This window comes from Guyanagaster necrorhizus, assembly GCF_019112545.1.
Source record: "Guyanagaster necrorhizus MCA 3950 unplaced genomic scaffold BT62scaffold_37, whole genome shotgun sequence".
NCBI lineage: Eukaryota > Fungi > Basidiomycota > Agaricomycetes > Agaricales > Physalacriaceae > Guyanagaster > Guyanagaster necrorhizus.
Genome location: NW_025064916.1, coordinates 106,696 through 129,114, shown reverse-complemented (window position 1 = coordinate 129,114; position 22,419 = coordinate 106,696). Strand labels below are relative to the sequence as shown.

The following is a 22,419-nucleotide window of genomic DNA, read 5'->3' as shown; positions in this document are numbered from 1 at the left end:
CAAAACAGAAATTAGCAGATAAATGCATTGGCCCCTTTTCTATCATTGTAAAAATAGAAGAAAGTGCCTACAAACTCCAACTGCCGACTGGTTGGAAGGTCCACAATGTGTTCAACAAAAGCCTCCTCTCCCCATATGTTGCCCCAGCATTCCCAAATCAAATGCACCCTCTACTGCCCCCATCTGACCTGATCAACAATGAAGAACACTATGAAATTGATCAAATCTTAAACTACAAGCTCTGAAAAGTCAAGGCGAAAGGCAGTGGTATAATCACAACAGTGGACTACCTTGTCAGCTAGAAGGGATATGGACCTGAATTAAACCAATGGGTAAATGAAAAACAAATGACGGCTGACAATGCAATTCATAACTATGAACTATCCCTAAATTAAGCTATTGGGACAATAGTCTTAAAGAGGGGGTAATGTTATGAATTTTCCCTGTTTCTATGATTTTACCCCTATTTATGCTTAGTCAAGAGACATAGGGCCATAGGAGAGCTTAGTCATCACAACTAACCTGCCCATCAAATCAGTCCAGACAACAAATGCTTGATGACACACAAGCAACCTTTTATATATAGTAATAATGCTCAAAGACAATGGGCACCATGGACACAGAACAATACAATTAGTAGTAGTAGTATTAGCATAACCTGTATAGTATTTAAGACCTACAGCTCTCACTGGTATGCCCCAGCTTCAAGCTAAAGTTTACATTCACTATCCTACCTCGAGTCTATATCTGACCTTGGGCCACAACAACTCAGATATGCAATAAGTGGACTCAGGTGATCCCTCGAAGTGTGAAGGGACATCTGTTTACCACATGTATCTGGTCACATGATGCTTGGGCCTAACAATAGTATGCATTTTTGCCTTCTTCTGCTCATATTTCTCCAGTTTATCCTCTAGCTTTTTCAGATTGTCATCTAAGAGTGAGTGTAAAAATGCAGTATTGGAGGTTTAGTAGGTGTTTCCCTTATGCTGGACAGGATACAGGGGTTTGTGAGCTGTTTCTTGGAGGTATCAGCCAAGGCTCTTATCCAGAAATTTGTTGGTGAGCTTTTCTTCAAATGCTGTCTAGTTCAATCCATTATCTGTAGGCTTTATTGTGCTGACTAGCTTTATTTCAGTTGTCATAGATATATTAGTAGCAAGGCCCATAACCTGTTGGAGTTAACAAGACAGATGCACAGACATGGTGAATGAGAAAGAGTTCAGAAGAGAACATGTGCTAGAATAGGATATCATAATGTTAATCTCAGTGTTGTGGTTAAAAGCTGTATTATCTATCTAGAATAGAACATCATAATGTTACTATATAAATAATGAGTAAATACAGTAAAACAGAGGTAGATATAGAAGACACTCACATCTCAGTATTGTGGTTAAAAGCTGAGATATGTAGAATGGTGTGTTGTACTAAAAAGGGAAAGAAAATCAAATAAGTGAATATGTTTGTATCATACTAATTCTATATCTAACAAATACTCCTTATATCTTGCAGGTGTGCTATTGTCTACCTACAATACTATTGCTATAGTAAGAATTGCATGAGTCACAGTTATTCTAACTAAAACTGTGCATAGATATTGACTGTAATGAGGATGAGATTATAGTAGAAGATGAGATGACCAGTGACTGAGTGTATAAGTGGAATAGGACATGCTCCTTCTAGCATTGAGATGAAACAGGTGTGAATGAGGCTGAATTATCATCAGGTTCAGATATGACCACTGACTCTGACACTGTGAGTATATGCTTCTTAGCAATAAAATACTCTTCTTTGGAGAAGGAGACAGACTCTGAAATGCCACTATTGACCAGTGTTAATGATGATGATGGGAATGAACTAAATGATAATGATAGAATGCTTTCACTAATAGATGAAGATGAGAACAACTAAAATAAATTTATTTGTGATATCTTACCTGAAGAGAGAGCATTCATAATGACCACATTCACAAACTGAAATCCAACTACTACACTCACTTTTATAGACTCTGGTGCTAGCAATTACCTCTTCAAGAATAGAGATGACTTCACTGAGTACACACTAGTAGCTCTTTACACCAGTGCCTCAGCCATTGAGGATAATGGTAGCTCCAATATCATTAGGCAGAGAACAGTCAATCCTTCAGAGTGGATGGAAAAGAAGTAAAGCTGATCTTTAAGAATGCACTTCACTTCTCATCACTTGCAGCAAACCTGCTATCCATAAGCACTTTGGATAAGGCAGATCTGTCTATATTTTTCTCAAATAGATAAGCAGTTGTTGATATGCAGTGTATACATCCAGCTCTAAAATTTGTGAATTTTAAACAATATATCCACAAAGCTGAAGTCTATATGGCTAGCTATTTAAAGGCTATAGCAGAGACTCTGAGCTGATAGCCATGTTAGCCAAGAATTCCAAGTCCAATTGAATTTAGAGAACTAACTTCACACTGAGATAATAATCCAAAGTTAAGTTAAACTTAATGAAATTGCACTACACTTTGATAAAATACTAAGTCAAGTTGGACTTAGAAGTGGTATCACATTTGAGCCAATTCTAAATGCCATAAAGGCTAGTAGATCTTAGTCTAATCCAAAGAATATTACTATGACACACAGTGGAGTGCTAAAGACAGCTAGCATCCAAACCAGGAGTAGAAGCAGAACAGAACTCATTAGTCTATGACTAGCATCTCAAGTTTAGCTTAGAATGTACAAGTCATGATTTATCAGACACAGAGTATTGCATGAGACTTAGAAATGGGATGAGCAACAGCTGCAGTACTTGATTAGTGCCTCAGATCATCTATAATCAGCACTAAACAACCTAAATTACTGATCAATCATGATTGGTGGTGACTCCAAGTATAGTAAGTGAAACTGAGATGATCAAGTGTATAGCTGCTATTTCTGGACTGATGAAGTGGAGCTCCATGGAGCTCCAGAACCACCTAAAAGGACTATATTTGATGTGCTAAGATAGAATAATAGTCTGATTCCAGGCTAGCCAATAGAAAATATTGATAGAACTATATTATTTATAGATTCTGTATATTTTACTCATGTATAAAAGAATGGAGAGAGGGGAATCACATGTTGAATAACCCATTCCCATGATTAGGCCTTCTGGCTCAATGTAGTTAGTCTCTGGATCAAAGGCTTTGCATCTAACCTTGACTTGAGTAGCTTTTGTTGCTAAGTTCTCTTGTATCAAATAGAATTGAAGTCTTAATTAAACTACAAGTTTCAGCATAATTTGGGTTCTGGCTTAATAAGAGTTTCAGCATCAGAATACAAATTCTTTAGTTTCAAAGATTGCTAGTTAGCCATAAGTGCAGCTAGTCAAGCCAAAGTGCTTGAGAGACTTAGTATTAGGTTTCAGAGCATTCTAAATTAAGCTGAGCACAGTAGCTTATAATTTTAAGTCTCAATTTGCATATTGTGTCTTATCCACATCACTCCTGTGAGTATTGCATCTTAGGAAGCAAATTAGCACTGAGTTAACTGTCTTTATACAATTGTTCTTAATTTATTTGAGTCTGCAGAGTGCTTCTATCATACTTAAAACACTCAAACTCAACAATATTGGTGATAGTGCATAGAGTGATTAAGCCTTAGTGACTGAGATCACATTTCTCTTTTGCCTGACTTAGTTGTTCATCCATTATCAAGCACATCAATGTGTGGAGAAACATTGCTCCTGTTATATAGGATACTTTAGATGCAAGTTCAGAGAGTATCAAATAAGGCCACTTGTCAGGCTAGGCCATTTCAACAGAGGAAATGAGATGTGATGATGTGAAGCACACAGCCTCCATGTCTGTCAGGGATAAACAATGTGAATTGTGAAAGTCCAAAGTGGTAAAATGTCAGTCAATACTCTGTCAATACAAGTACATCAACTGGTGTGAGTTCACCATGTTTCAGGTTGATACTTCTTCTATATAGCACCTAAGAGGAATGGATTTTTATCATATATCTGGCCTCTACAGGCCTTCATGTATATATGTTTTCTGCACACATGCAACATTCACAACTGGTCTCAATTATCCCAATTATCAGCCACAAATGATGCAACAAATATTGATCTTTTCTGGCAACCATCAAATGTGTCATCATAAAGATTAATATTAAAAAAGTGTGTAATTTAAACCACTAACAGTTGACTGACAATAGCCAAGCCTAAATACTTAAGCTTTGCCTTGAGTTGGGAGAGTTGAATTTAATAACAAAATATTGTGCCAATGTAAATGCCCTCATAAGGGCCAAGATGATCTAGTAACTTTCCTTCAAAAATATTTGGAACTGTTTTGATCTGGCACTCTGGGTCAGTCACATCATCATTTCCTGCAATAATTGCTTTGTCAGTTATATAGACAAGACTAAGGAAATTCGACCCACCTGGACAAGCGACAGCAGAGCCTGGTTCGAGGATATGGATCTCGGTTTCAGGTTGAGCATATCCGAGGTCTCTTCCAGGCAGTATAGGGATAAAATCTGAATTCGATCAGGATCAGTATTGTAAACTGAATGTGTCACCATACCATGTTTGTTATTAATCCGCTTGAAGTTTGGTACCTATAGGTCAAAGGGGTCAGCACAAACGAAAGATACTTAACCATGTCTCCTACTTTAGAATCGATGAGCTCCGCAAAGGCCAAATTCCCGACACCTAAAAAGATCCGGAGTGAGTAAATTATGGAAGCTGAGTTATGCATCTGTATATGCTGCGAGGATACATACGAGGTGTTCCGTAAGTCATTACCTTGATGGATGCAGAGGGTATGTTTAGAGCGAAGAAAAGGCCGTCAAGTTCGGCCAGAGCTCCCCCGAGTGAGTGTCCAACGACAACTAAATTGCTGGTTCCCTTGGACTCGATGAGTGATTGAACTTCAGTGAGAATTTCCCTAGCTGTTGAAGCCTGTGCATCTCTGAAACCGCCATGCACATAAATGTCACTGGAGACACCAGGGAAAAGATTCATGTCAAGGGTATGATGGAGTGCTTCAATATCTGTCAAAACAGATTTACTGAATAAAAATATTAGAATAAACCACTAGAACTTTGATGACAGAGAACAATCTCACAACTGGGTTGGGTCAGTGCCTTCATGTCCTACAACTATGGCGTCCTCGGATGGCCAGTACCCAACGAAAACTAGAAGAATATATGTCAGCCTTTCTATGTGGGCTGGCCTGGCTGGGGAAACCACTAACAATACTGGACATCATCTCCATTGCCACCGACAAGTGTAGGTTCGAAGTCGGATACAGCATCACAAGCCTCTGAAAGACGGCCCTCAGCAACAGAAAAGGCATGGAGCACAACGCGTACCTCCGCAACTCCAGTTTTTCAAGGCGTCTGAACCGCAATATGCCGCCCTTGCGAACTGCGTGTACGGCGCAAATGAGGCAAGTTCAACAACGGATAACGGGGTGACGCCAGGAGGGACTGGTCCCGAAGACGTAGGATAGATTGTACCCAGAGTCGAAATCAACTGGGATAAAAATGGCACATGCATCTTGGTACCGAGGCAAAGGAGGGAATAAAGAACAACCACCTAAAGCAAGGTATGTACTGTTATACCGCCATATACTGTAGCCCTGCATTTTATACAGTGCGGAACTAAACCATATAACGCCTGTCGATAGATTATCCGACAGCATCGCCACGAACTGGAACATTTGCAAAAAGCTGTATGCATCAGAAACGAACTGATCCAGCGCATGTTGTAAATGTCCACGGGTCGAAATTATCTGCGAAAGATATATTCTTGGTGTGCTGCAATCATGTGGGGAAATCGGAAAAGGGAGTTACATAGCCAAGAAGGGTCGTCTGATTAATGAACTACACTTCCGACGGTGCATTGGCCTGTGAAATCTGACTGAGATGATTTAGGACCCTGTGAGTAGATAACGCATACTGTAGATTTGTATGGTCTCGGTGGGATTGAATTATAATGATTTCCCGGCTACTGTCTTTAAAATGGCTGCGGTTTTCTATGGGATTACGAAGCTAAAAGAAACGACAGCACTGATCCTACTGTCCTTCGTGAGCTCATTATTGATACCCAGGTCGCCGGACGTCATAAAGATTTGCGTACGCCAAGCGATTCATCGTATTCCTTGATGAAAGTCCAGACGTTAGCATTGCATTCGCCGTATAAAAGATTACCTTTACCCCTTGGTTCTCGCATTCATTTCTTGAAAATTGCTGCATAATCATTGCGGACCGAGGAGACCGATACTCAGTGGGGAAACACGTACCTGACGCTCGTCCATTTATCAGCGCCGAGACCCCTCCCGAAATGGGGCCTCACTATAGCTCGAAACTCTGCTAAGTTTCATTCACAAGAACGAGAAGCGCCGTATCTGATATGAGTTCAGCGCTGGATGCAAACTGGTTCCTCCCACAGCAGAACAGCCGAATGATGGCCATTGCGCATGTGTTATTTGCATGTCCTGATTTCTGACAGTGAAAAGTTGAGCCCAGACCCACTGTTCTCCTCTCAAGACAGTCATGCCAACTAAGTTTGTGGACCCACAGAACTCTGCCTCGGCGCAGTTTCCGAGCTATAGCAGTAAGATAGAGTAAGTCGAAGTTATCATCTACCAGGCATCTGAAGTGCCTGACAATTACATGTCCCTAGCCTTCCCACAGAATAAATAGTTAACCTAATTCGGGATGCTACCTGCAGTTCCTCTTCAAACCTGATTCGATTTCTGGAACACGACACATTCAGGTTCCATCTCCCAAAGGGCCATCACAGACATCCTTTGGGCGTGGATTCATGTGCTGGCAGCCACGGTGACTGAGAATGTGTTACGGCGCATCTCGAATTCTTTCTTCAAGTTATTGCTGATCGCCTAGAGTGTGAGACCCACCGGGCGGACGAAGCAATAGCTCATGCCAAATATGCCAAAGCGCTAGCCAAAAAATGGTTCATGAAAAGCGCTTCAGCAGAGAAGGATCAGGCGAAGCGGATACGAGTGCAATACAATCGGAAGATGACATTGCAAGGTACAAGTTGCAGTTAAAAAACACCGAGTCTGCTTTGAAACGCCTTCAGTTCGACACAGCTCAATTGGAAAAATGGTGTGCTGAGGCAGAGCATTCTGCTTCAAAGTTCAAACGTTCAGGTCTGAAGCGCATGAATTGAAAATGGCGCTGCACAGCCTTGAAGCGAGGGGAAGAGGTTGGGAAGAAGGAATGATGAAAAGGCTTAATGAGGGGGAAAAAAGAAGCTTTGGAATGCTGGATATGCGGAGGGCTTTAAACAGGCGAAAGCTTCAGCAATGAAAGAAGGTATCCAGATAGGTAAGCGCGAAGGTCGCGAACAAGGACGCAACGAAGAACACAGAGACGTGCTTGAGGCATTTGATAAATTCTTGGCAGAAGAGACGGATGGAAGGTACATTTATTCATGAAGGTCGAAGTACCGCGACCAATCTTCAACGTTCATGGCCAGCAGAGTGACCAGACTTGAAGATGGGTCACATCGATATATCATCTGGATAGTGGCACAAATCCATCTTCTTCTCGATGGTGTCACACCCTATAGCATGATGTGACATTATTGAATCTCAAAAACCGACACTGGGTTGATGAACTACAAAATGATAGATCAGAAACAGAGGTAGAAAGGCTTGTGAACATACGTGTTAAAGTTTCTATCTGACAAGGTACTCGTCACGAGGTGTATGTGTAAACCCGCCAGTGATCGCCAGAAAAAAAAAAGGTCATACGACTGAAAACTTTTCTGGGCGACTGGACAACTGGGATAAGCAGGGAAATAGTATATCCGCCTAACGATGGTTTCATTATGTAACAGACCGGAGGGCGTTCAAGTATCACAAAAGACGGGCAGATAGTGTGCTGCAGATACAAAATGGTTGCGATGGGTGTCTACACAGTCGTGTCTGAATTGGTGGATTGAAATCAGCAATCGGGGAACTCTCAAAGATCCTCCTACAGTGCGGTGTTGAACATTTGAGTGCCTGCATGATTGTTGCAATCTTCGCGTGATGAGACGAGTTCTAGTCGGCAGAAATATAAATCTATTTTGGCGCATCTGTGCATAGGGAATTGAAGGTAGCCATCTCAGTAAGTTCTCAATATCAGTAAGTGTTTCCTTCGAGGATAGCATAGAATATCATCGAGGCAGTGATAATGTTTATCAAGAGGAAGAGCAAGTAAAAGGCAACCGTTGCAAGTAACTACGTTGACATTGTTGACGATTATATTCCTTTTGGTTCCCTTTCAGTTTTTCATTGCCACTGCTCTTCCTCCTACTCCACCTTTCTCCTGGCGTCGGCTTCCGTCGCAAGGGTCCCAAAAACCTTCCGAGGCTCTTGCTGTAAGCGTTAAATAACACTGCCAACTCCTGCACATCTGACAAGTTTCCTCTGTCTCCTAGTCCAGGTAGAGTACATCCTGAAAGTGTGATAGATACAGCGGTGGCCACCGCCAATGGCTTGGCTGATTTGAGCAAGTCGAGCTTTGAAGCAGGAGAGGTTCTAGGTGGTCAGATAGTTGGCATCATGTCGTCTCTTTCCCCAAGCCAAGCTCAAAATGCCGTCGAGATGTACGTCTTCCGCTCCTTGCTTTGCGCCCAGTCTCACTACTCAGTCCAGTTTGAATCTGCCAAATCGGTTGCATCCATCGTCTCCATCGCCTTTCCTTTCAGCCGAGACTCTGTCAAGCATTCGCTACATAACCCCAATCTGCACTACCTGTATCGCGTCATACTATTTTTCACTAAGCCCACCATCAACGGCGTCAAGGACTTGAGATGGGCTCTACAGCAGGGAAAATCTGTTGATACCACTATGGAGGCGCCTCTCACTGATCTTCTTTTCGAAAACTTGGTGGACTTGCTCTCTAGGGTGATCGATGGCTTATCCGAGGTACCACCTATCATTCTCTGTGTGTATCACATTTCCTGGTTCAGTCTGCATGCTAATCCATGGACAGCAAACCTACTTCGTTCCCCAGGCAATCTCGACCTTCCAATTGTCAAGTTGATGGGCTATCTTACATACAAGGCCTTCCGAGCAAGGATTGCAGCCCCGTCACTTGTTCCCCAGGTACTTGAACTCCAGCCTGGGACAGCCATATACCTGCTACTCCGTCCGTTCTGTCGCCACAAGAACCAACAGACTCCAAGATGAAAAAGGAATGGAAACGCAGAATCAAAACGCAGAATCAAGATGTATCGTACGCCCTTCTCTTTCTTGCGTAGGTTCCGGCTGTTTATTCTAATTCACACGTATGTTGTCTACAGGATCTATTAATCCTAATTTAGAGCTATAGGCAAAATACCATTGACAAGGCGATGTCATTCCGGGCAAAGGCGACCGACTTTCTGAAACCCGTTATCAAGTTTCCTGCAGCACCGACACCGATAGGAACGATGTTCCAATGACTTCCAACGAACCTGAAGCTCCTCGTCATTGTAATGTCTGGTACTCATTCACACTGTTCATCTATCAGTCGTGCATCATCGACTGTCAGAAGGCTATTACCATCTCTCATGTTCATCACGTCTGGCCACTCGTTCCGCCACCTTGATGCTCTGTTGTGACTTTGAACAGTTTCGTTTTTCGATGTTGGAGAAGCGCAGGCAGGTTTTCAAAGATGGTGCATCAGCAGACGCTCGGGATAGCTTGATAGAGAAAGTCCAGGCGGACAAGAAGAAGTTGAAGAGACGCTTGAGAAAGCCCGGACTGTCATACTTTGCAAGCCGTCCATCAAGTGATTCATCCCAGGTCACTGAAGACCGTCGATGGTTCCATGGGAACTGCCACGCCAAAATTGAGCGTTGCTTCACAGAATACAGAAAATTGGAAGATCACATCATGAATGATGCCGTCTATCAGCCGATGTCTTTGCAGGAGAAACAAGACATTGTTCAAGCCTTAGGATTTTCGCATCGAGGTCATTTCTACAACTGCATAAATGGCCACACGTTCGTTATCACAGAGGTATATACATCGTCTAAACAGATGTCTGAGAAGCTGAAATATCTTTTCAGTGCGGAGGAGCGATGGAGGCTAGTCAATGGTCAGTTCATCAATCAATGTAATCGTTGCCAACTCTTAACCTAGTTCTGTTTTAGTCCTGAATGTAGAGCGCCGATAGGCGGCGGAAACCATAGGCTCGACAGCTCCAATACCCGCGCTCGAGAATATGAGGACATCTCACGACAGCAAGGGGGAAAAGAAAGCCCATGGGTGTGGGCAGCCGACGCTTAAAGATGAGGATAGGGAAAGATCATGTAGATAATCGTCGTATGTAACAGGTATCAGGTCTCAAACTAATGCGCGATAGCAGAGATCAACTGTTTTAATCGGCCCTCTATGCTATGAATATCTTCCATGATCGAAGTATGCTTACTTTCCAAGTTATTAAACGTCGTATTCTCGTATGAAAGGCTCGACCCTACTCGCACACGAGGTATACTGACGTCTTCATCTTGTTGAAACCTCTCCGCAACTTTGACAGACAAATCCGTACCCGTCCGCTGCGAGAAATCGCTCGACCGCTGAGTAAATGCTATTGTAGCGTTAGGCGTCGCACTCCGTTTCGACAAAACGGATCCTGGCCTAGGACTCGGACTCGGGCTCTGCGGAGCCTCCATGTCTGTGTCAGATTCCTCTTCCGAGTCAGAGACGTGCACAGGTATCTGTCGTGGATCCTCCAAGGGAAGGAAACGAAGCTCTTTCAACGAGGCTGACCGACTGCGTCTGCCAATGGACGTCAAGATATGTGGTTTCCGACCGCTCTCTAGCACTTTCTTATGCGCGCTCATGCTAACACAGTCAATGAGCTGCTTCATGGCCTCGCGATCTGAGACTGGCCGTCTTGTAACTGTTGTACGGCGGGCAGTACTGTTCCGTGAAAGCATCTGATATGGGGTTCGAGGTCCGGATCGGATCGGGGTGCTGAAAGGACGTGAATTGGGCGTCGGCGTTAGAAGATGGGGTGCCGGCGTGGAACCAGTAGTGGCCGGAGATAGTCCGACTAGTTTGGGAGCATTGAGTGTACCAGTCATGGATTCACGAGAGTGAGGTGCCAGGTCCGGGAATGCAGTTATCATAGGTCCCCATGAAAAGCCGATGAAGGGCGAACTGTTATCTCCAGATGTCGGTCGAGGTGTCGCTATAGACTTCAGAATAGAGAGACCCTGAGATGATCCAACAGATGACTGGAAAAGATCCGAAAAAGCAAAGGGTTTCGACTCGGATCCATTGCCATCTGATCCGTCGACCTCCATCTGAAGGTCAACGTTGGCATCTGTGTAGGTGAACCTAGGAACGTGAACGTCTGCAGGGACGGCCTCTAAAGACCAAAATCAACATTAAGATAATGCAGATGTAAAGATTATTTAACGAGAAACCTACCATCATGGAAATTGGTCCAGCGAACGTTGGCAAAAAACTTATGAGAGGTGAGTTCGGCCACGTTGTGTCTTCCCAGACGGAACTCGGCATCAGTGAGCAATCTTCGTGAATCCCTATCAGCAGGGTTAATAAGTCTGGAGAATGGTGCATTCACCTGCGCAAGAAGTCTTGGAATTCAGGTGTAATAAGAATACTATTATTGAACGGAATGTATCTCTGGACTCCGATCAGCATTCGTTAGACAGGATAAAGAAGAAAACAAACGTTGTCAGCCATTATCTTCACGTATGTCCTACGGATATCCTCTGCAAAGAAGGGCGCTTGACCATAGGCCATTTCATACAGCATCGCACCCATGCTCCACCAGTCTGTCTCTCGTCCATAAACATCATCTCCATGTTCGAATTCAGAGCTGCGGTCATCATCTTCCATTTCCAAGGCAACAAGTGCGCGCTCATGGGCTTTGAGTATCTCGGGCGAGATGTAATCGCAAGTTCCACATGGGACGAGGCAATACTGCTTCGGCAAACGCTGACTGCCATCCGGCAGGCGGGGAAGAAGTGGGGCCGCCGAACCAAAATCAATCAAGAGAATGTGAGCGTGAGGTTTGAGGACGAAATTGTGAGGTTTGATATCTCTGTTCCGGTGTCAATGAGAGTTTGTGCGTGAGAATCTCAGACCTGCCTGTGCACAAAGCCTTGTGAGTGACACCAATGAATCGCGCTGACGATCTGTGGTGCCCACCATCTGATATCGCGTTCCGAAATCCTGCCGTCCAGCGCGCTAGATTCCAACACGTCCCAGAGTGTACCCCCCTCGGCATAGTCCATGACGAGCTTCAAATGCATCGGGGTTTGGAACGCACACAGCAAATGTGGCACCCACTGTGAATTGGTCTTTGTTGCAAGGCGCAGAATATCGCGTTCAAGCTGCGGCGAGCATTGCTTTATTTGACTTCGTCAGCTGCATACAAACCGACTTGGTTCCTGACAGCGTACCTCACGCGCTCTCAACACAAATTTCTTCTCGATGGTTTTGCGTACATAGACGCGCCCATCTAGTCTACATTTGACAACGTCGATCTATACACAACGATGAAGCTTGAGTTTTCCAAGGAAAAAAGGAACGAACTACGCCAAACTGGCCGTAGTCAAGCTTCCCGACCGCCTGAAAATCTTTATCCTGAAGTTTTATGGAGTCGATTTCGATAGTCCTCGCTAATAAAATCAGCACGGTACATAGCATAAAAGTGACTTGATGCACATACATGTCTTCCCAATAACACTCTGGCCGTGCAGCAACCGATCCAGTGCCAGCCCATCCTCCTCCTCGTCGCCATGACTTTTCAGAAGTTCTTGAAGTCTCGATTTCCGTTTTATCCAAGAGAGAGACATGCATTAGGTCATTCAAATCTTCGAAGGAATAAAAATACAGCTGTAGATGTAGATGAACAAGAAATGGAGGAAGCGATTGACGATGACGGAAATGGGAGAACAGAAAGAGAACAAACATAGTCCCGTCACGGCGTCACAGAGCAGTCACGATGTCTGGACATGCCGACTCTGCCGAATCGACACTTGCAGTGGCATTCCAAGAGACAAAGCTAAAGTGCAACGAGCTGGAGAAGATTGGGGAAGACCCGAATTTTTGTGACGCCTACTACCTATCACAGATTATTCCCGAAATGCTAAGCCGAATGGTATTGTTTATACATATACATTTCATAATCTAGGCGTACATTGGATTCGAAAGAATGTCTAGTATCTACTTTCCTTGAGTCTTCCCTAATGTAAGACGAGTCAGCCAACTATTTACGCTCAGCCATAACTGTCTCCTCAGTCCCAAGCTCTAGAGCACCAGCTGAATCCTCCGAAGAGTGTATTACTTGTTCTGATCCAAGTAAAAGGCCCGGATGCGCAAAGTTCATGATGTAGATCGCTAGGACCACCATGGCACCGTCGAAGACATCTTCAAAATTGAATTACTGTGATATCCAAGAAAATAGAGGAGACGTACTGAATACACTTGCATGGAGATGATTACGCCGTTCCCATCACTTAGCTCGATAGTACGATACACAGCCCTGGAACGATACAATGAGAAGGTAAAGGAGTGAAGTAAACAAACATACCGAATATAGAGATAGATGGTGCTGGGGGTCAAAGCCCCTAACATGAGCAACATTTTTCCACTCATGATGCCGCGAGAGTAAATAGGCTTCATAGAAGCTACGTCTACCTGGCAATTCGCAGTACGGGAAACGATCGGGACGTCCTTGAAGTATCATACAAGCAACTCAGCAGCACAAAGGACATACACACTAATAGCAGCCGCAGGGAGCAGGATTAATTATCGTCAATGATATTACAAGAACTTTACTGACCCAGTTGGAACACAATGCCACCGAGCATTATATCTCCACCCTGTACATGAAGAATGATTAGAATCACCAAAACTCTCCGGAGAATATTTACAAACCTTATTGGTGGCTGGTAGAGTTGTAGCTGCCGATGCAATGCCTCCTCCAACATCTTGTATTATCAAGGCGACGCAATCCTGAAATATACAAATCATGGTGAATGGATTGAGAATACAGGGGAGAGACGGTGCTTACGCAGGTGCAGAAGGTGATGGAATTTAAAAACAGCTTAGGATGAGTATCAGGTATTGGGGCTGCGCGACTCACACATCCGGGGAGTCAGCCTGCTATATACAGGACCCAATCTTTTGATCAATGTGCCCAGAACAACGAAGTTAGCAACAACCAGAGGTGTCGAGGCGAGGATGGTGCAAACAATTCTAAAAGATCAAAAGTGAACAAATAATCATCTAAAATATAATTCTCGAACATGCTGTATTTGAAACGGGTTATTAAGACTTGGAGAGAAACTCGACCACAAACGTCCACTCCAGCCAAGTATCTCCATGATTCCAACCGTAAGACCAAAGGCTTAACTGGGAGGAAATAAAGAGATAATAAAAGGAAAAGGCCAATATAAATTGAACGGCGCACTAGTGGAATCCATCATTGGCGATAGGATATACTTTTTCTGGTCTTGAGTCTTTGAAGGGGAACCCTAAATTATGAAAGACAAAAAAAATGCTACCCAAGCCTTAAGTAGCATTGTCCGAAGTGTTCCAGCTCTGGAGTATGCATCATAACGGCAAGATATCCCATATAAAAGTACGAGATCATAATGTCAATGACACGGACGAAAAGATGTTGTGAGCGTCAAGCTCGGCTGTCCGGTAAAGATTGACAAATGCAGTAAAAGCATATCCGACAGCTGGTCTCAGCGCCCTCGATGTCTGCCAATGGGGATAACATCTGTCACGATTTAGGTGTGTGATACGTGCACGCCACTTCCCTGAATCCTGAACGCCACACATTTGACGAAAGGGTGAAGGTACCACGATCACGTTACTTGATGAGTCAACCTGGCAACTTCAAAGGATCAAGCGTGAGACTCGCCGCGATATCATCTTGCACCAACTCCAGGACTTCTACAAGATGCCTTGGGAACCTATAAAACTCAATAGTGGTACGGCTAACCTGCTTTGTCCTGCAGTCTCATTGTTGATAATTCCTTCTGGCAGGCTATTCTATGCCAAGCATAACTTTTGGAACGTGGAAACTCGGCAATGGTGATGACCCTATAAGCCAGGTTGACCAAGCAATCTCTGTCGGATTCAACCACTTTGGTCAGTATTTCGCATTACTTCTAGCTGAATTCGTCATATATCTCGCTCTAGATACCGCTCAAAGCTACAGAAATGAAACAGAAGCTGGAGTAGCGATTCGTGAGAGCGGTCTAGCGCGAAGTGAGATATTCATTACTACCAAATATTCCGGAACGGACGGACTGGATATCAAGACGTCTATCCAGAATAGCTTGAAGAATGTGAGCCTTGATCAGTCTTGTTCATAGGTAAAAGCAGGCTGAACTTGGATTTCTCTGCAGCTGGGAGTCACCTACGTAGACCTGTATCTCATCCATCATCCGAGGCTCGCAGTCCCTGACATACCCACCGTATGGAAAGAAATGGAAGCTCTCCAGGCAAAGGGACTGGCAAAGCGAGCTATTAATAGCACTTTTTGTTCATTCGTCTTCTACTAATTTTATCATACTACGTAGGAGCATCGGCGTCAGCAACTTTGGAGTCCATGAGATCGCGTTGTTACTGGCCTCTTCCAATATCAAACCTGCAGCTAACCAGGTATCGTTTTGTAGTGTCCTGTATAAGCTTTTATCTAATCCCTCTCAGATATTGCTCCATCCATATGTATACGCCCGGCAGAGCCCTATTGTTGAATACTGCCAAAAGGCGGGTATTGTCATTGAAGCCTACAGTCCTCTTATGCATGTTTTGTTCTCCTGCCAGCATGTTGCACGATCTAACCGTTAAGCTCTAGTCCACTTACGACGCTTCCTGGAGGCCCAGTCGATGATCCAGTTAACGATCTCGCCGCAAAGTACGGTGTGACTCCTGACCAGATCCTTCTGGCATGGACCAAATCGAAAGGTGCGGTTGTCGTAACGTACGTTGCTTATTCGCTTTAACTCGGATGTTTTTCTCACATGTTATCCTTGAAGGACGAGCTCGAAAAAGTCCAGGTTGGAAGGGTATCTGAGTGCCGGGGACCTTGGTATGGATCTCTCAGTCTTCAGTGATCCAATTGTCATTCATCTTCATACCGACTTGTAGAACTCTCCCCAGAGGAAGTGACTGCTATTGATTTAGCAGGTGCAGCTATGCCTAGACACTTGAAGATCGCACGCCGTGTAGCTGTAACGTGTCTTGCATCTACTGTTGCATGGGGAATCCTGCGCATGTTGGGATATTGAGATGAATCGCCGTCACAACGTTTACCGTGTACTTCTATTGCAAATCTACTTCGGAATCAAATTACCAGTGAGATACAAAATTCTTCAGAAAGTAAACAGGCCTGTGAGAATGCCCTAAATTTCCATGTCCCAAAACAGTAGAGACTAGCTAACATCAGCGTGCTGGTCACTGAAGGCGGCATTTCTTGAAACGATTGATCGCTGAAATTTTTAGAGTATCGCTGATTTGACTCGGTGACTAGTCCTTCTTTTCGAGATCGGCGCCCATGCCGTTTGGTTAATTACAGGTACATGCTAAACCAATCTCAACTCACTCAGAATACCGTTTCGGTCTGGGGAAAGATCCATGTGCTCGTGAGCAATATTGGCACGAGATACCTTGGACTCGTAGAGCGGGTGAGTGATAACACAACAGTGCTTACGGTTGAAGAAGAACGAAGATGATGAAGGAACAGTTTGAAACGAACTGTGGTCGATGTCCCCAGCGCAGGCCTCCCTAATATAAGGGCGCAAACGCAAGGAACAAGAGTCGCGCGCGCTTCGGTTCTGTTCCGAGGAACGAACCGAGCAATACTGTGGAAACACTGGTAGATATGGTAAGAGACGAAGTTGCAGCAGAAGGAAAAGCTTGGCTTACTTGGTTAATGTTGGGGCAAGATCTGGTTCCGATGATAGAAACGAGGCAAGTCCGTCTTGAAGTGCTTTCAGAACTTGTGATCCAATAAAACGCCTCGGCTGCCCACACACGAAGTTGCTCTTCACTTGAATTCGCCATTGTTACCTGGCGGACACGCTATTTTGATACAAGGTCAGATATTATATTCTTGCCTACCAATGGACCACCGTATACAAAAAGTGAAGACACGAATCTGGATTTTGTATGAGAAGATCTGTCAATTCAGGCTTATGCTAACGAGGTCGGAGGGATCGAAAAAATGTTGTGGTGAGGGAACGTTCATCAGCAAATAAGTAGTTAACAGCTGTAGTCCTGAAAGCACATGAGCAGCCAAAACGCAGCGTTCAAGACTGCAGGAGGCTGAAGATTTGATGAGAATGGCTGGATCCGAGGTATACTGCTAGAGTGGTCCATGGCTCGATGCGTATGGGTCGCCGCCTTGAAAAATAGGGAAGCAATGAGGCGACCGCACTGAGCGAGAACGTGGAGAAAAGCCTACCTTTGTCAAGAAGCGACACTATCGATATGGCAGTTTTTACCGTCTGAAGCAGCTTTCTAGAACAGAGAGACGACAAAAGCTTGGCGATGGCGGGATGGCGAGAGGCAACAAGGAGGCAAGGAATGGTGGACAAGATGACTGTAGCGCAAAATCGAAATTTGACTTGATCGGCAAAATGTCCGAACCTTCATCACCACCACCACCACGCCATATCCTTCGGTCCCATTCTTCTGGTGTGACTGCCCTCTTCATCTCCCTGGACAACGAGCGAATTTACTCTGGGGACGGTTCTGGATTCGTTGTATCCACGTCGACGCGTACATTGCGTCCTATATCCTCTTGGAAGGCCCATGACGACGGGATACTCGGTGTACAGGAGTGGGGAGCAAACATCATCACGTACGTCGCTGTCGGTCATGTTGGAGGCGCACAATTCACAACTGGGAAATATCAGACAAGGTCGAGACAATAAGCTTCACGTATGGCGTCGCGTCGAGGAGCTACCAGGAATTGGAGGATCAGCAGCTCTATCTGAATCACCCGTTCCTGTCCTTCAATACTCGATGGATGTGAATGCTTTGAACTATTGCAGGTTTTCGTTGATGCTCTTGCTGCTGGATGATGGCCAAACGGGCTCATCGTCCAAGGACCAATTCGGGGACGCTTTTATTGCCCTCCCGAATTTAGTCGAATCTTCAGAGGTATTGCGGTAGCACCATTTTCCGGGAACAGATTCTTACAGTTGCCTAGGCCGATATTTGGTGTCTTCCGTCTTGCACTCGAGTTCACGCTGCCATAGGGAAGCAAGAAAGCTGCGGGCCCATCCTTTCAACAGACGGGCGCGGGAATCAGGCGACTGGTAATTGGAATGTTCGACATTTACTTCCATTCCACTCATTTATATCAAGGTATTATCATGTCCCTCCATCTATTCGAACATGACGGCACTCTCCGAATACTCATAGCGTATGAGAGTGGAAATGTAACATTGCGGGAATTTGTCAAGTCAGATCGGACGACGTCCGTTGAAGGGTTGGGATGGAAAGTGCTATGGAAGGCGAAACTACACGCTGAGGCTAGTACGTGCGCTTTCATCACCTTCGTTGACATCTGATGATAAATGATAATAGTAATGGCGATGAGCGTAACAAACGACGATTCCATGGCATTAACGGTGTCTGCTGATCATTTGATTGGTCGATACGACTTGTTGGTATGTTGCTTAGTAAATGAAAGCCCGTCCGCTGTTTAACGACACAAAAAGTCGTTTGTAGCTAAGACATATCGAACGAATCATCCGGGAAACGGGGCTGTCGCGATGCGTGATGACGGCAGGGTTTGCGCTGTAGGTGGATGGGATGGACGGTATGTCATCTTCCCCCCCTCCGCCCTTTCTTGCTTACGATATCAGCAGAATTCGTCTCTATTCCACAAAATCATTTAAACCGCTAGGAACTTTGAAATACCACAAGAACGGATGCCAGGCTATCGCGTTTGCACGGTCACCATCCGAGTACCAGATCGATGCAGATGACGACGAGGACGGTATGAGTAAACAGGAAAGGGAAGAGCGGTCTCGGTGGCTTATTGGAGGTGCCAAGGATAAACTCGTCACAATCTGGTCTTTGATAGCATTCAATAAAACATGAGAAGGGGGACATCCCAGCTGATTCAAGCATTCTTCTTCGATGTCACGCTCGATATCATACCAGGGAAATGATACTCCTGGCTTCAACTCGAATGTTTATTTCACACAACCTTCGGATGGTACTCTATCCTTTCTTCGTCGTTCCTTTGTCTAGGGCGACCAGCACACCGATGTTCGCTACCATTATCGCACCAGTTATTTCCATCATCAGGTTTCAATAGCGCGATCACTGTCAGATGTTACGATAATGAGTGCAGGGACATGAACCAATTCATACGTTCGATCCTAGACTATCACCTGGTCTGATTCAAATCCATTTGTGAGGATCATAGGGAGCGGAGACGGAAAGGTGTGACTTAAGTATGAGAGCAGAGGGACCAACTGTGATATTTTGTCCATGTCCTCGTCTCTCCTGCTAGCGTCTTTTTCATCTGGTGTCCTATTGTTATACTGCTTGTTTCACCTCTCGCATAAACGTCGACGTATGCATCTCCCTCCCGGCCCCAAAGGACTCCCACTCATGGGAAACCTCTGGGATATACCCACAGAGTACTCATGGACCACTTATGCTCGATGGGCTGCCATCTACGGCGACGTCTTGTGTCTGGATACTCCCGGAAATCCGATGGTTGTACTGAACCTCCACTCAAGCAGCGGTAGATCTGTTTGAAAGGCGTTCCGGAGATTATTCCGATAGACCAAGTATGGTTGATAGATACTACCCATAATTTTCAGCGTCGCTGTACAGATTTCACCACGGTACAGTTGTAGGGATGGGAGGATTTCTTAGCCTTCATGAGATATTCTACCTGGTGGAGGTCAGGACTCTCGGGATATTCTTTGTTGATATTGTCTGATATGTCTTCACAGAAATCATCGCCAAATGTTTCACGAAGACTTCCAGCTCTGTACTGTTTCGGCGTCTTATCCTGTGTAGATGGAAGCGATGTTGACCATGCTGTAGCAGTTGCATAAATATCCCGATGAGTTTTGTCACCATGTTCGCCAGTACGTACTGCGACATGATATTCTTGGAAACTGACTACCTTCTAGTCATGCCGACTCCATCACTATGAAAACCATCTACAGATATGGTGTGGATCCAAATGGCGATCAATCTGTGGAATTGGTAGATCGGGCTATGGAAGGTCTTCGCATCACTGTGAACGTAGGAACTGTTGGAAATCCTCGGTGTTGCGCAGGGTAGACTCCAGGCTGGTAAGGCCAGATGGTATGAACTTATTCTGCAGCTCCTACAGAGCTCGTATTTATACTCTCCAGGCTTGTATCTAGAATTTACTACAACTTTCTCTTTCTCTCGGGCTTACTCATCAACTCTCGGCATGATGCCGGATTGCCCTTTCTAGAACTTTCCAGCAAAATCCCAACAGGAACCTTTTTCGTTGACTACATCCCCGGTTTGAAATACGTTCCGCGTGACTTTATTCTTATTTTTAATTGTCTGATTCACATTAAACCCAACGGTACATACAGTGTGGTTTCCGGGCTTAAATTTCATGAACCTTCTCAACTTGTCAGATAAACCAATGAGGAACGAACCCCGGTCATATACAACTGACCCCGACATGATGTACTTGAACTTACTACGGTTCTGTTTGATTGATAAGCATCAGCAAAGGGAAGAGATGTCTATGCAGAGACAACCCCAAACTCACCTGTCCAGATTTGCCAAGAAAAGTAGAGCTGTGAACTAGCAAACCGCTGACAAACAGAAGGAAAAGAACTGAAGCCACGACTTACAGGAAAGTGATAATCACAGCGAGATAACATTCAGAGGCAATGGTTCTATCGCAAGATCAACGTTCGCGCCACGGTCTTCACAACCCACATGTGGAGTGAGAGTTTGGAGTGGCAGCATCGAACCAAAGTGGGGGACCTGTCACCAATGCGTGAGTTCAGTTGATAAATCAACCGCAATAACATGGAAACTCACAAAGTAGATATACATCACTTTGGCACATAGGACGGTGGAGGCGATGTCGAGTATGCTAAACGAGGGTCAGTTAAAGGGCCTATGAGGACTATTTAATGAGGTGGACATCATAACCACGGCCTGGCCGACGAAGGGGATTTTCAGGGATGATAGCTGGATGAAGGGAAAAACTAGGCGTACGACCATCTGAACACCGAGCCTATCCTTGTTAGGAAAATAGGTGTAAGCCTGAAGAAATGTAATGCCCGACAAGTTGTACAAGTCAACAAGATGAGAAAAGGCGCCCTTAGCGGGGAAAGACTCCGCACACTAAGGAGATGACGGTCCCTATGGATGTCGTAAGTGAATTCTGCCACGAGCTAAGGTCAATCCCTTACCCCGGTAAAAAGGAGAGAATATTGCCATATCATACCCGACCCATGCAGCGCCAGGAGGGCTGGTATTGCTTGCATTGGAGCTCATACTGCCTGGAGGTTGTGGCAACGAGTGAATGGAAGTCCTGTCTACCCTGTTATTTCTCATTTAAAAGAGTAACCTGATTAACTAGATCGTTACTCACGCGTCACGAAATGCATCAATTCCGATACTTCACCATCAAAGATTGTTGTAAGTAGAGAGCAGAGTAATGTAACAGAGAACTAGAATTAGCCTCTCGAGAGAGAAACGTTCTACTTAAATACATTTCGTATTACTTCGAGATCTTTCTACGAGATACTAAATAAGTCCGGATCACGATCCAAGTCAGCTGCTGCTGACTGGCATCGTATCTTCGAGTACATTCTCGTACTCGCTCGGGATTGCTATCCCAACACTCCCCCTCAATTCCGAGTTCCTAGAATACCTGCAGATAGATACTCATGTAATGGTCTTGGTAGGCCTTTAGTGAATATATCCGCTAAGTTCTCTTCTGATGCGCAGTGCTGAACTTTGACTTCGTTTGAAGCCATGCGCTCACGAACGAAGTGGTGCCGTATGTCTATATGCTTCGATCGTGCATGGAATATAGGGTTCTCGGCGAATTTGATTGCTGATTGATTGTCGACGAAAATAGTCGTCGCTTCGTAAGGTGGCAATCCTAATTCGGTTAAGAGTGCTCGTAGCCAAATTACTTCCCGGGTTGTGTGTGCAAGGGCCATATATTCTGCTTCCATAGTGGATAAGGCTACGGTGGGCTGTTTCTTTGAACTCCAAGTAACAGCTCCCCCTGCATAGGTACAGACATAACCAGATGTTGATCTTCTATCTGTTCTGTCTTCTCCCCAGTCTGAGTCTGAATAAGGTATCAGCTCATCCATAGTCCCTCCATATGTGATTCCGAAGTCTAGAGTTCCCTTCAGATAGCGGAAAACTCGCTTCAAGGCTGTGACATGCTCAGCAGCCGGATTCTGCAC

At 44.8% G+C, this 22,419-nt stretch overlaps 11 protein-coding genes across 11 annotated transcripts; 6 read left to right on the top strand and 5 right to left on the bottom strand.

Moving 5' to 3' along the window:
- Positions 1 to 4,224: 4,224 nt before the first annotated feature.
- BT62DRAFT_997124 (alpha/beta-hydrolase) lies at positions 4,225 to 5,720 on the bottom strand (the record flags this gene model as incomplete). The annotated part of the gene is made up of 8 exons (XM_043190632.1): positions 5,337 to 5,720; positions 5,219 to 5,287; positions 5,090 to 5,159; positions 4,746 to 5,032; positions 4,634 to 4,674; positions 4,547 to 4,580; positions 4,404 to 4,499; positions 4,225 to 4,349 (listed from the first exon to the last, which is right to left on the bottom strand). The coding sequence occupies exons 1-8, from the start codon at positions 5,521 to 5,523 to the stop codon at positions 4,225 to 4,227; spliced, it is 909 nt and encodes a 302-aa protein (XP_043034990.1). The 5' UTR covers positions 5,524 to 5,720.
- Positions 5,721 to 6,882: 1,162 nt separating this feature from the next.
- On the top strand, positions 6,883 to 7,351 carry BT62DRAFT_937006 (uncharacterized protein). The gene is made up of 2 exons (XM_043187234.1): positions 6,883 to 7,022; positions 7,072 to 7,351. Exons 1-2 carry the CDS (start codon positions 6,940 to 6,942, stop codon positions 7,145 to 7,147), a joined length of 159 nt encoding a protein of 52 aa, XP_043034989.1. The 5' UTR covers positions 6,883 to 6,939; the 3' UTR covers positions 7,148 to 7,351.
- Positions 7,352 to 8,653: 1,302 nt separating this feature from the next.
- BT62DRAFT_480230 (uncharacterized protein) lies at positions 8,654 to 9,372 on the top strand. The gene is made up of 2 exons (XM_043181108.1): positions 8,654 to 8,927; positions 8,976 to 9,372. Exons 1-2 carry the CDS (start codon positions 8,831 to 8,833, stop codon positions 9,170 to 9,172), a joined length of 294 nt encoding a protein of 97 aa, XP_043034988.1. The 5' UTR covers positions 8,654 to 8,830; the 3' UTR covers positions 9,173 to 9,372.
- Positions 9,373 to 9,883: 511 nt separating this feature from the next.
- Positions 9,884 to 10,255, top strand: BT62DRAFT_982762 (uncharacterized protein; the record flags this gene model as incomplete). The annotated part of the gene is made up of 3 exons (XM_043189717.1): positions 9,884 to 9,985; positions 10,036 to 10,064; positions 10,120 to 10,255. 3 exons carry the CDS (start codon positions 9,884 to 9,886, stop codon positions 10,253 to 10,255), a joined length of 267 nt encoding a protein of 88 aa, XP_043034987.1.
- A 62-nt stretch (positions 10,256 to 10,317) lies between these two features.
- Positions 10,318 to 12,798, bottom strand: BT62DRAFT_982761 (kinase-like protein; the record flags this gene model as incomplete). The annotated part of the gene is made up of 10 exons (XM_043189716.1): positions 10,318 to 10,643; positions 10,716 to 11,131; positions 11,171 to 11,342; positions 11,405 to 11,517; positions 11,610 to 11,625; positions 11,665 to 12,041; positions 12,089 to 12,348; positions 12,403 to 12,486; positions 12,536 to 12,621; positions 12,672 to 12,798. The coding sequence occupies 10 exons, from the start codon at positions 12,796 to 12,798 to the stop codon at positions 10,318 to 10,320; spliced, it is 1,977 nt and encodes a 658-aa protein (XP_043034986.1).
- Positions 12,799 to 13,162: 364 nt separating this feature from the next.
- BT62DRAFT_480034 (uncharacterized protein) lies at positions 13,163 to 14,514 on the bottom strand. Its single transcript, XM_043181106.1, has 8 exons — positions 14,418 to 14,514; positions 14,254 to 14,359; positions 14,091 to 14,203; positions 13,883 to 13,935; positions 13,788 to 13,827; positions 13,536 to 13,642; positions 13,421 to 13,487; positions 13,163 to 13,372 (listed from the first exon to the last, which is right to left on the bottom strand). Exons 1-7 carry the CDS (start codon positions 14,431 to 14,433, stop codon positions 13,458 to 13,460), a joined length of 465 nt encoding a protein of 154 aa, XP_043034985.1. The 5' UTR covers positions 14,434 to 14,514; the 3' UTR covers positions 13,163 to 13,372; positions 13,421 to 13,457.
- Positions 14,515 to 14,843: 329 nt separating this feature from the next.
- BT62DRAFT_988916 (Aldo/keto reductase) lies at positions 14,844 to 16,344 on the top strand. The gene is made up of 9 exons (XM_043190128.1): positions 14,844 to 14,946; positions 15,002 to 15,106; positions 15,158 to 15,306; positions 15,367 to 15,479; positions 15,541 to 15,622; positions 15,671 to 15,774; positions 15,819 to 15,944; positions 16,000 to 16,052; positions 16,112 to 16,344. Exons 1-9 carry the CDS (start codon positions 14,916 to 14,918, stop codon positions 16,249 to 16,251), a joined length of 903 nt encoding a protein of 300 aa, XP_043034984.1. The 5' UTR covers positions 14,844 to 14,915; the 3' UTR covers positions 16,252 to 16,344.
- Positions 16,345 to 16,545: 201 nt separating this feature from the next.
- On the bottom strand, positions 16,546 to 17,026 carry BT62DRAFT_1011502 (uncharacterized protein; the record flags this gene model as incomplete). Its single annotated transcript, XM_043177790.1, has 2 exons — positions 16,546 to 16,824; positions 16,889 to 17,026. The coding sequence occupies 2 exons, from the start codon at positions 17,024 to 17,026 to the stop codon at positions 16,546 to 16,548; spliced, it is 417 nt and encodes a 138-aa protein (XP_043034983.1).
- A 575-nt stretch (positions 17,027 to 17,601) lies between these two features.
- BT62DRAFT_982759 (WD40 repeat-like protein) lies at positions 17,602 to 19,075 on the top strand (the record flags this gene model as incomplete). Its single annotated transcript, XM_043189715.1, has 7 exons — positions 17,602 to 17,825; positions 17,881 to 18,127; positions 18,177 to 18,285; positions 18,335 to 18,505; positions 18,557 to 18,639; positions 18,691 to 18,791; positions 18,841 to 19,075. 7 exons carry the CDS (start codon positions 17,602 to 17,604, stop codon positions 19,073 to 19,075), a joined length of 1,170 nt encoding a protein of 389 aa, XP_043034982.1.
- Positions 19,076 to 19,558: 483 nt separating this feature from the next.
- Positions 19,559 to 20,303, top strand: BT62DRAFT_1080020 (uncharacterized protein; the record flags this gene model as incomplete). Its single annotated transcript, XM_043179547.1, has 5 exons — positions 19,559 to 19,730; positions 19,810 to 19,892; positions 19,945 to 20,007; positions 20,039 to 20,082; positions 20,128 to 20,303. 5 exons carry the CDS (start codon positions 19,559 to 19,561, stop codon positions 20,279 to 20,281), a joined length of 516 nt encoding a protein of 171 aa, XP_043034981.1. The 3' UTR covers positions 20,282 to 20,303.
- Positions 20,304 to 20,536: 233 nt separating this feature from the next.
- Positions 20,537 to 21,355, bottom strand: BT62DRAFT_937002 (uncharacterized protein). The gene is made up of 6 exons (XM_043187233.1): positions 21,209 to 21,355; positions 21,135 to 21,148; positions 21,029 to 21,083; positions 20,836 to 20,971; positions 20,751 to 20,785; positions 20,537 to 20,686 (listed from the first exon to the last, which is right to left on the bottom strand). The coding sequence occupies exons 1-4, from the start codon at positions 21,212 to 21,214 to the stop codon at positions 20,849 to 20,851; spliced, it is 198 nt and encodes a 65-aa protein (XP_043034980.1). The 5' UTR covers positions 21,215 to 21,355; the 3' UTR covers positions 20,537 to 20,686; positions 20,751 to 20,785; positions 20,836 to 20,848.
- Positions 21,356 to 22,419: the final 1,064 nt, after the last annotated feature.